At 46.9% G+C, this 12,342-nt stretch overlaps 1 protein-coding gene across 1 annotated transcript in view; it reads right to left on the bottom strand.

Moving 5' to 3' along the window:
* LOC135514039 (oxysterol-binding protein 2-like) overlaps positions 1-12,342 on the bottom strand; it is a 74,732-nt gene that overhangs the window by 55,379 nt on the left and 7,011 nt on the right. The window contains exon 2 of the mRNA XM_064937185.1: positions 1,755-1,963. Coding sequence (XP_064793257.1) covers positions 1,755-1,963 — 209 coding nt within the window. The remainder of the gene's footprint in view (positions 1-1,754; positions 1,964-12,342) is intronic.

Raw genomic sequence — 12,342 nt, 5'->3', positions numbered from 1 at the left:
TTTCTTCACATCCTCTTTCTCGCTCTCTCTCTCTGCTTCGCTCAGTCACTCTAAAATTAGAGAGCTGACTTTAAAATGGAGCACAGGGGAATATATAGCCCGTCTTTCTTGAGACACTGTGTACTGTAGTTAGTAGACTAGACGAGAGCAAGCAGGGGTTGGGCTGCTGCCAGGCAGGGTTAAATGTGAAGATGAAAGCCCTTCCAGGCTTTTCCCACAGACTTTTGACAACAGACACCAATCACATGCAACAAGAATGAGTCCTTTTGGAAAGGAGAGAGTTCTGTTATCAAGAGTCTGAATGAGCGGCTGGTTCTCACAGTAATGGTAGCAACATACAGTAAGTAGTCTGTGTTCCAACCTCCTCACTGAGGACCACACTGCCCCCCTGTGGCCACAATGGGGACTCTACAGGGTTTTCTCGTTAGAATGTAGACCCAAACATCCGGCACAAATACCAGTGGACACTGGAGACCTGAGCAGAGGCTGGATGGCAGATATAGCCAGTCTGTCTGGACAAAGTGACATACTGAACATGCTGGACCATAAAGTGAGTGAAATACCTTTCACCTACGGGGTATTTGTTCAACTAAACTAACAGACCTGTCAACAAGACACAAATCCTCCCTCTGTGAACACTGACAACCTCCTCCTCCAGTTCCCTTGCAGGGTAATCTATCTATTCCACCTTTATTTAGCCTGGTAAGATATCGAGATCAAACTCTCTTTTACAATGACTGTCTAAATAATCTATTAGCAATACAGGACTCACAGTGTGAAGTCACCTTACATTTAAAGTGTGACAGAACCAAAACAGCAACTTATCTTTTTGAAAGGATCGTTATGAGTCTAAAACATTTATTCTTGTGTCAAAATGTACTACGATGTGTAAATAGGATAATTTTGGTCATAAAGTCAGTCTCGTCCAAAACAGAAATTTGCAAGATAATTAAAGGGGAAATGTAGGGTATTGTAACAGTTCTTGAGTTGGGTTTATTTCCATACTGCCCACAGCTAGCAGCACCCAAGTAATCATCCATTCAGAGCGCAGCTGCACACAAACTGATTATCAAGGTCAATTTGGTTTGATAGTTGGCAGTATTCGGGTTTGCTGACAAATTCACGAATATGATATGCGCACGTCGATGTGGCTGGAAACCGCAAGTTGTTATGAATCTGAACAGTCAGATAGTAGCAACAATGAAGACAAGCTGCCGTGTGGGGAATTGTAAGTGGCTCGTTTCAGATAGTATCAAGATCAAGACAAAACTATGTCTTATTTTGAGATGTTTTTACTGACTTCATGTTAATGCTAATATGGCTAAAATTCACTAGCTAGCTAACCAACAACTATAACAATATATTTGAAAGACAACAAGTGCTCATTGTGCAAATGTATTTATGACTAAATACAATTTACATGTTGTCAAAAATCCAAGCCAACCCCCCGTTTTCCCCCATAGTTGCGTACTCCTGGGTTTTGTTGCTAAACAACCAACCCGTCTCCAGACACCAGGCCTGGAGGACTGTGTATCTAGTAGGGTGAGTGACTAACTGTGTATTGTTTTGGCAAAGTACAAAACGCTTCCCACGTTCGAACACTCACACACAAGAGACACCCACATCAAAGCACACCTCCAAAACCCAAATCTTCTTCTCAGTCACATTTCCTAATGAGGAGAATTGAAATCAGGCGCAATCAGCAAGTTCAGCCTCCCTTTAAAAGCATAACATTATCAAACAACACAACTTACCAGACTGGTCATTCATCATGCGGATGGCTTTAGCCTTGGCCAGCTCCAGCGCTGTGACCCATCTCTGGCGCTCCACCTCTGTGCTGGCCTTCAGGTGGTAGGTGCGCCCACCGCTGCTCAGGACGATGTTACAGGCGTCCTCCGTGTCGATGTGGGCCGTGGCCAGGTTGATGGTGCCACGACACGTATGGGCCATCTCTGCCTGAGTCCTGCAGGGGAACAACCACAAAGACAAACAGGGAGACAGAGAGAGACAGGGACACAGACACAAGAAACAGAGGCAGACAGAGAGACGGACAAGGACAAGACACCAAGTCACAGAAGCAGAGATGGAGACACGGGGACAGAGACAGGGACAAAAACAAAAAAGATAGAGAGACAGGCTGATTAGTAGTCAAATCCCAATGCTTTGTATCTACTACTAACCTACTGTAACGTTATGTCTGACTGGACAATGTATGCAGTCGCTTGATAAACAGTCATGACAAAACGCTCAATTATTCCAATATTTGGCGCTGGGGCCCGGCTCAGGCACAGGCTCAGGTGAGAGGAAGCTCGTAAGCAGGGAAGCAAGGAGGCAGAAGGATAGCGAGAGTCAGAAATAGGGAGGGACACATGCAATAGTGAAATTAAAAGACAGTGGCTTTGAAAGTTAAAACAGTCAAGAGCCATCCTTGGCTTACTGTCTTGTAGACTGTATTAAACCACTGTGGAACAGTGTTCTCTGTTCCCAGCATGTCTATACACACATTCTTACATACAGCCAGCAACAGAAATCCCCACAAGGATAGTCAAACAAGGGTCAGGTTTAGGAGTTCGGGTTAAGGTCAGGTTTAGGAGTTAGGGTTAAGGTCAGGTTTAGGAGTTAGGGTTAAGGTCAGGTTTAGGAGTTAGGGTTAAGGTCAGGTTTAGGAGTTAGGGTTAAGGTCAGGTTTAGGAGTTAGGGTTAAGGTCAGGTTTAGGAGTTAGGGTTAAGGTCAGGTTTAGGAGTTAGGGTTAAGGTCAGGTTTAGGAGTTAGGGTTAAGGTCAGGTTTAGGAGTTAGGGTTAAGGTCAGGTTTAGGAATTAGGGTTAAGGTCTGGTTTAGGAATTAGGGTTAAGGTCTGGTTTAGGAGTTAGGGTTAAGGTCTGGTTTAGGAGTTAGGGTTAAGGTCTGGTTTAGGAGTTAGGGTTAAGGTCTGGTTTAGGAGTTAGGGTTAAGGTTAGGTTTAGGTTTATGAGTTAGGGTTAAGGTCATGTTTAGGAGTTAGGGTTAAGGTCAGGTTTAGGAGTTAGGGTTAAGGTTAGGTTTAGGTTTAAGGTCAGGTTTAGGAGTTAGGGTTAAGGTCAGGTTTAGGAGTTAGGGTTAAGGTCAGGTTTAGGAATTAGGGTTAAGGTCAGGTTTAGGAGTTAGGGTTAAGGTCAGGTTTAGGAGTTAGGGTTAAGGTCAGGTTTAGGAGTTAGGGTTAAGGTCAGGTTTAGGAGTTAGGGTTAAGGTCAGGTTTAGGAGTTAGGGTTAAGGTCAGGTTTAGGAGTTAGGGTTAAGGTCAGGTTTAGGAGTTAGGGTTAAGGTCAGGTTTAGGAGTTAGGGTTAAGGTTAGGTTTAGGAGTTAGGGTTAAGGTTAAGGTCAGGTTTAGGAGTTAGGGTTAAGGTCAGGTTTAGGAGTTAGAGTTAAGGTTAGGTTTAGGAGTTAGGGTTAAGGTTAGGTTTAGGAGTTAGGGTTAAGGTTAGGTTTAGGAGTTAGGGTTAAGGTTAGGTTTAGGAGTTAGGGTTAAGGTCAGGTTTAGGAGTTAGGGTTAAGGTTAGGTTTAGGAGTTAGGGTTAAGGTTAAGGTCAGGTTTAGGAGTTAGGGTTAAGGTCAGGTTTAGGAGTTAGGGTTAAGGTCAGGTTTAGGAGTTAGGGTTAAGGTCAGGTTTAGGAGTTAGGGTTAAGGTCAGGTTTAGGAGTTAGGGTTAAGGTCAGGTTTAGGAATTAGGGTTAAGGTCAGGTTAAGAATTAGGGTTAAGGTCTGGTTTAGGAGTTAGGGTTAAGGTCTGGTTTAGGAGTTAGGGTTAAGGTCAGGTTTAGGAGTTAGGGTTAAGGTCAGGTTTAGGAGTTAGGGTTAAGGTCAGGTTTAGGAGTTAGAGTTAAGGTTAGGTTAGGTTTAGGGTTTTAGGGAAAATAGGTCCCCACAAGGCTAGTAAAACATATACTGTGTGTATGTGTGCGCACATACTTTGGGCAAAGAACCTAGTATTGCACTTTCAGTGGGCCACAGAATGTTGGATAACAAGGCCATTGTGTGGCTCCAAACCCCCATGGTGGACAAAAACAAACAATGAATAACAACAGTGCACACAAAGGACAGAGAGAGAGGGAGAGGGTGTGAGAGAGCGGGAGAGGGTGTGAGAGAGAGGAAAAGGGAGAAAGACAACAGAGAAAGAAAGAGAGAATTGCCTTCAACCAACTTGTTTCTACATTTTCAATAATCATCATCAGTCTGAGCTAACCAGACGCTGGACTATCATCAGAGAACAGTCTGAGCTAACCAGACGCTGAACTATCATCAGAGAACAGTCTGAGCTAACCAGACGCTGGACTATCATCAGAGATCAGTCTGAGCTAACCAGACGCTGAACTATCATCAGAGAACAGTCTGAGCTAACCAGACGCTGGACGATCATCAGAGAACAGTCTGAGCTAACCAGACGCTGGACGATCATCAGTGATCAGTCTGAGCTAACCAGACGCTGGCCGATCATCAGAGAACAGTCTGAGCTAACCAGACGCTGGACTATCATCAGAGAACAGACTGAGCTAACCAGACGCTGGACTATCATCAGAGAACAGACTGAGCTAACCAGACGCTGGCCGATCATCAGTGATCAGTCTGAGCTAACCAGACGCTGGCCGATCATCAGAGAACAGTCTGAGCTAACCAGACGCTGGACTATCATCAGAGAACAGACTGAGCTAACCAGACGCTGGACTATCATCAGAGAACAGACTGAGCTAACCAGACGCTGGCCGATCATCAGAGAACAGTCTGAGCTAACCAGACGCTGGACTATCATCAGAGAACAGACTGAGCTAACCAGACGCTGGCCGATCATCAGAGAACAGTCTGAGCTAACCAGACGCTGGCCGATCATCAGAGAACAGTCTGAGCTAACCAGACGCTGGCCGATCATCAGTGACCAGTCTGAGCTAACCAGACGCTGGACTATCATCAGAGAACAGACTGAGCTAACCAGACGCTGGCCGATCATCAGTGATCAGTCTGAGCTAACCAGACGCTGGCCGATCATCAGAGAACAGTCTGAGCTAACCAGACGCTGGACTATCATCAGAGAACAGACTGAGCTAACCAGATGCTGGACTATCATCAGAGAACAGACTGAGCTAACCAGACGCTGGACTATCATCAGAGAACAGTCTGAGCTAACCAGACGCTGGACTATCATCAGAGAACAGACTGAGCTAACCAGACGCTGGACTATCATCAGAGAACAGACTGAGCTAACCAGACGCTGGACTATCATCAGAGATCACTCTGAGCTAACCAGACGCTGGACTATCATCAGAGAACAGACTGAGCTAACCAGACGCTGGACTATCATCAGAGAACAGACTGAGCTAACCAGACGCTGGACGATCATCAGAGATCACTCTGAGCTAACCAGACGCTGGACTATCATCAGAGAACAGACTGAGCTAACCAGACGCTGGACTATCATCAGAGAACAGACTGAGCTAACCAGACGCTGGACTATCATCAGAGAACAGACTGAAGTAACCAGACGCTGGACTATCATCAGAGAACAGTCTGAGCTAACCAGACGCTGGACTATCATCAGAGAACAGACTGAGCTAACCAGACGCTGGACGATCATCAGAGAACAGTCTGAGCTAACCAGACGCTGGACTATCATCAGAGAACAGACACAGGTGAATGAAATCCTTCAAATCCTTGATGCAGATAAGTCCTCAGGAGAAGAGCAATACAGTTATTACTCAAACAAATAGTTTTGTCATGTAGGTACATTGGGACACTTCAGTCTAATTAGTATTGGCTAGGATGTGTGGTAGGACAAGGGTGTCAGCCTAACTCCCCTCTGAGGACAGAGCAGGAGCTCAGTCACAACTCACAGGCTTTATCCTCAGCAACCCAATAAGGAGCAGCTTAATGTGAACAGGCTCAAAGAACAACAGACATTATACAGGATAAGGGGCTGGGACAGGCAGTGTGTGTGTTGGATATCTGGTTGTACACAGTTGTCCAAGGCCCAGACATAAGTTACTTAGTAACAGTTGCAGTGCCCTGGAGCTGTGTCCGATCGCTGACCTCCTGTAATGGTGAGAACAGCTAAACTCAACCAGCTTCTGAGGAGGTAATACAGCCCACGGTGTGTGTGTCAATAATGTCCCGCTGTGTCTGTCAAATCAAATCTAATTGTATTGGTTACATACACATGGTTAGCAGATGTTATTGCGAGTGTAGCGAAATGCTTGTGCTTCTAGATCTGACAGTGCAGCAGTATCTAACAGGTAATATCTAACAAATTCCACAACTAAACCTAATACACACAATCTAGTAAAGGAATGGGATAAGAATATTTAAGTATAAAATACACTGCTCAAAAAAATAAAGGGAACACTAAAATAACACATCCTAGATCTGAATGAATGAAATATTCTTATTAAAAACTTTTTTCTTTACATAGTTGAATGTGCTGACAACAAAAATCACACAAAAATGATCCGTGGAAATCAAATTTATCAACCCATGGAGGTCTGTATTTGGAGTCACACTTAAAATTAAAGTGGAAAACCACACTACAGGCTGATCCAACTTTGATGTAATGTCCTTAAAACAAGTCAAAATGAGGCTCAGTAGTGTGTGTGGCCTCCACGTGCCTGTATGACCTCTCTACAACGCCTGAGCATGCTCCTGATGAGGTGGCGGATGGTCTCCTGAGGGATCTCCTCCCAGACCTGGACTAAAGCATCCGCCAACTCCTGGACAGTCTGTGGTGCAATGTGGCGTTGGTGGATGGAGCAAGACATGATGTCCCAGATGTGCTCAATTGGATTTAGGTCTGGGGAACGGGCGGGCCAGTCCATAGCATCAATGCCTCCCTCTTGCAGGAACTGCTGACACACTCCAGCCACATGAGGTCTAGCATTGTCTTGCATTAGGAGGAACCCAGGGCCAACCGCACCAGCATATGGTCTCACAAGGGGTCTGAGGATCTCATCTTGGTACCTAATGGCAGTCAGGCTACCTCTGGCGAGCACATGGAGGGCTGTGCGGCCCCCCAAAGAAATACTACCCCACACTATGACTGACCAACCGCCAAACCGGTCATGCTGGAGGATGTTGCAGGCAGCAGAACGTCTCCAGACTGTCACGTCTGTCACATGTGCGAACCTGCTTTCATCTGTGAAGAGCACAGTGCGCCAGTGGCGAATTTGCCAATCTTGGTGTTCTCTCGCAAATGCCAAACGTCCTGCACGGTGTTGGGCTGTAAGCACAACCCCCACCTGTGGACGTCGGGCCCTCATACCACCCTCATGGAGTCTGTTTCTGACCGTTTGAGCAGACACATGCACATTTGTTGTCTGCTGGAGGTCATTTTGCAGGGGTCTGGCAGTGCTCCCCCTGCTCCTCCTTGCACAAAGGCGGAGGTAGCGGTCCGCTGCTGGGTTGTTGCCCTCCTATGGCCTCCTCCACGTCTCCTGATGTACTGGCCTGTCTCCTGGTAGCGCCTCCATGCTCTGGACACTACGCTGACAGACACAGCAAACCTTGTAGCCACAGCTCGCATTGATGTGCCATCCTGGATGAGCTGAACTACCTGAGCCACTTGTGTGGGTTGTAGACTCAGTCTCATGCTACAACTAGAGTGAAAGGAGGAACACCATCCCAACCGTGAAGCATGGGGGTGCCAGCATCATGTTGTGGGGGTGCTTTGCTGCAGGCAGGACTGGTACACTTCACAAAAGATGGCATCATGAGTATTGAAAATTATGTGGATATATTGAAGCAAGACATCAGTCAGGAAATTAAAGCTTGGTCGCAAATGGGTCATCCAAATGGACAATGACCCCAGGCATACTTCCAAAGTTGATGCAAAATGGCTTGAGGACAACAAAGTCAAATATTGGAGTGGTCATCACAAAGCCCTGACCTGAATCTTATAGAACATTTGTGGGCAGAAGTGAAAAAGCATGTGCGATCAAAGAGGCCTACAAACCTGACTCAGTTACACCAGCTCTGTCAGGAGGAATGGGCCAAAAGTCACCCAACTTACTGTGGGATGCTTGTGGAATGCAACCTGAAACATTTGACCCAAATTAAACAATTTAAAGGCAATGCTACCAAATACAAATTGAGTGTACGTAAACTTTTGACCCACTGAAAATGTGAAGAAATAAAAGCTGAAATATATCATTCTCTCTACTATTATTCTGACATTTCACATTCTTAAAATTAAGTGGTGATCCTAACTGATCTAAGAGGGAATTTTTACTAGGATTAAATGTCAGGAATTGTGAAAAGCTGAGTTTAAATGTATTTGGCTAAGGTGTATGTAAACTTCCGACTTCAACTGTGCATAGGCGTACAGAGGCCCATAATCAGCAACTATCACTCCTGTGTTCAAATGGCACGTTGTGTTAGCTAATCCAAGTGAATCATTTTAAAAGGCTAATTGATCATTAGAAAACCATTTTGCAATTATGTTAGCACAGATAAAACCTGTTGTGCTGATTAAAGAAGCAATAAAACTGGCCTTCTTTAGACTAGTTGAGTATCTGGAGCATCAGCATTTGTGGGTTCGATTACAGGCTCAAAATGGACAGAAACAAAGACCTTTCTTCTGAGAAATGAAGGATATTCCATGCGAGAAATTGCCAAGAAACTAAAGATCTCGTACAACGCTGTGTACTACATTCACAGAACAGCGCAAACCGGCTCTAACCAGAATAGAAAGAGGAGTGGGAGGCTAGTCTCTCTAGACTGTTTAGCCAAGACATGAGTAGCTGGCCAGCCTGCTTGCAAGATTTCATTCTGGGAGCCGAGATTAAAGGTAAAGCTGATCTTAAACAAGAAATTTGTGGTCAACCTTTCTCTGGCTACATCTTAGACCAGATAGGGACATGGTCATGCAAAGCAACAGGGAGAGAAGGGTTCCTCAACAGCCCAGCTTCAAGCATGCGCTGCCTTCCCAGAGCACTAGCTCTAACTGGGTCACACCACTGTAAGTGTGCTGATGAGAAAGATGAGATACATTCTGATCCCTCTGCTCTGTGAGGAGGCAAAACCATGCAACGGCAAAGGGATTACAGAGCCAAGGCACAGCAGAAGCTGAGAGAGATAAGGACGGCGGAGCAGAAAGAGAGAAAGATAGAAGGTGGGGCAGAGAGAGAGAAAGAGAGAGAGAGAGAGAGAGATGGACGGTGGGGCAGAGAGAGAGAGAGAGATGGACGTTGGGGCAGAGAGAGAGAGGGACGGTGGGGCAGAGAGAGAGAGAGAGAGAGAGATGGACTGTGGGGCAGAGAGAGAGAGAGAGATGGACTGTGGGGCAGAGAGAGAGAGAGATGGACTGTGGGGCAGAGAGAGAGAGAGAGAGAGAGATGGACTGTGGGGCAGAGAGAGAGAGAGAGAGATGGACTGTGGGGCAGAGAGCGAGAGAGAGAGAGAGATGGACTGTGGGGCAGAGAGAGAGAGAGAGAGAGATGGACTGTGGGGCAGAGAGCGAGAGAGAGAGAGATGGACTGTGGGGCAGAGAGCGAGAGAGAGAGAGAGATGGACTGTGGGGCAGAGAGCGAGAGAGAGAGAGAGATGGACTGTGGGGCAGAGAGCGAGAGAGAGAGAGAGATGGACTGTGGGGCAGAGAGCGAGAGAGAGAGAGATGGACTGTGGGGCAGAGAGCGAGAGAGAGAGATGGACTGTGGGGCAGAAAGAGAGAGATGGACGTTGGGGCAGAAAGAGAGAAGATGGACGGTGGGGCAGAGAGAGAGAGAGAGAGATGGACGGTGGGGCAGAGAGAGAGAGAGAGAGATGGACGGTGGGGCAGAGAGAGAGAGAGAGAGAGAGAGATATGGACTGTGGGGCAGAGAGAGAGAGAGAGAGATGGACGGTGGGGCAGAGAGAGAGAGAGAGAGAGAGATATGGACTGTGGGGCAGAGAGAGAGCGAGAGAGAGAGAGAGATATGGACTGTGGGGCAGAGAGAAAGAGAGAGCTATGGACTGTGGGGCAGAGAGAGCGAGAGAGAGATATGGACGGTGGGGCAGAGACAGAGAGATATGGACTGTGGGGCAGAGAGAGAGAGATGGACTGTGGGGCAGAGAGAGAGAGATGGACGGTGGGACAGAGAGACAGGGAAAGAGAGATATGAAACAGAAAGAGGGAGTGAGGACCAGCGGGTCCTGTGTGTTGTGTTGTGCTGGTAAAGTATTAAGGGGCTTTTACCTGTCGTTCCCCTGAGCACCACACAACCACACAAAACACAGATCCACCGATCTGAGGGCATGTAATGAAACAGAACAGCGTCTCAACACACTAGAGAGACTAGCTGGCACAGGCATGAGCAGACAGGCAGGACACAGAGACAAACAGGTAAACAGAGAGACATACAGGAATAAAGACAAGGACAAATATACAGCATGGTAAGAAGGGAACACAACAGGATACAAGAAGAGCTAGGCACTACATGTGTTTCTATTCAGCATTGTCTCTCGCACACACACACACACACACACACCTGGCACTGAGCCCAAAGAGGAGCCCGTTAATTTGATTAGACCACGTCTTCCCTCCTCTCCAACATCTCCAGGCCAGAGCGAGCCTACGTCCGAGGAAGGCTCTGAGCTCAGTGCTGAGCAGGACTGTCCCTGCCCCTCCAGCTGGCTCTTGTATAGTCTCATAACTCTTCTTTCCTCCCTTCAGGCAAGGACACAGTGTGCCGGCAGGACCAAAAACCGAACTGAGAGATGAAAAGGATGCAGAACCCCCACCGAGCCATGTAACTATCCAGTTAAAACCTGATTTACACTTCCATCTCAGAGCCAAGCTGAGATGTGTGTGGGGCCGCCAGGTTGAGAGTGTGTGAGGCCGCCAGGCTGAGAGTGTGTGGGGCCGCCAGGCTGAGAGTGTGTGGGGCCGCCAGGCTGAGAGTGTGTGAGGCAGTGATAGCAGGGCTTGCATAGGGCTCCAGACGTTAATGCTTTGTAATCTTTACTAAAGCACTGTCAGATTTCCTCTCAGAGGTAAGTAAGCTGTGATGAGAGTTAAAGCTGGAAGAAAGAGTCAATGAAGCAATACAAAATGAAAGACGTGAGGAGGGGAAAGGCCTTGTCACACTGAAGTGAGATAATGGTGGGTGTTCACCTCACTACCTGACTGGTGACGGGAAAACAGTAAACAGCCAAAGGCTGGTAGGGGAGGTGGCTGACGTGGAGTAAAAGAGAGGCAGAAAATCAATTGATTGTTGGTCACGTACATAGTTTAGCAGATGTTATAGCTGGTGCAGCAAAATGCTCATGTTATTAGACCGGACTGCCGTTGACCAGCACAAAAAACATCCTGTGGCGTACTGCATTAGCATCGAATAGACCCCGCGAAATGCAACTTTTCAGGGAAGTTAGGAACCAATATAAACAGGCAGTTAGGAAAGCAAAGGCTAGCTTTTCAAACAGAAATTTGCATCCTGTAACTCACAAAAGTTCTGGGACACTGTAACGTCCATGGAGAATAAGAGCACCTCCTCCAGCTGCCCACTGCACTGAGGCTAGGAAACACTGTCACCACCAATAAATCCATGATAATTGAGAATTTCAATAAGCATTTTTCTACGGCTGGCCATGCTCTCCACCTGGATACCCCTACCCCGGTCAACAGCTCTGCACCCCCCACAGCAACTTACCCAAGCTTCCCCATTTCTCCTTCACCCAAATTCAGATAGCTGATGTTTTGAAAGAGCGGCAAAATCTGGACCCCTACAAATCTGCAGGGCTCGACGATCTAGACACTTTCTTCCTAAAATTATCTGCCAAAATTGTTGCAACCCCTATTACTAGCTTTTTCAACATCTCTTGTGTCGTCTGAGATCCCCAAAGATTGGAAGGCTGCCGCGGTCATCCCCCTTTTCAAAGGGGGAGAGACTCTAAACCCAAACTGCTACAGACCTATATCTATCCTACCCTGCCTTTCTAAGGTCTTCGAAAGCCAAGCCAACAAACAGATCACCGACCATTTCGAATCCCACCGTACCTTCTCCGCTACAGGGTTCAAAGCCACAGGGTTCAATCCTCGGGCCGACTCTTTTCTCTGTATACATCAATGATGTCGCTCTTCTTGCTAGTGATTCTTTGATTCACCTCTACGCAGACGACACCATTCTGTATACTTCTGGCACCTCCTTGGACACTGTGTTAACTAACCTCCAGACGAGCATCAATGCCATACAACTCTCCTTCCGTGGCCTCCAACTGCTCTTAAATGCAAGTAAAACTAAATGCATGCTCTTCAACCGATCGCTGCCCACACCTACCCACCCGTCCAGCATCACTACTCTGGACGGTTCTGACTTAGAATATGTGGACAACTACAAATACCTAGGTGT

This window comes from Oncorhynchus masou, chromosome 25 (genome assembly GCF_036934945.1).
Source record: "Oncorhynchus masou masou isolate Uvic2021 chromosome 25, UVic_Omas_1.1, whole genome shotgun sequence".
NCBI lineage: Eukaryota > Metazoa > Chordata > Actinopteri > Salmoniformes > Salmonidae > Oncorhynchus > Oncorhynchus masou.
Note: the sequence above shows the minus strand (reverse complement) of the source record. Positions and strands in the feature narration are given on the sequence as shown.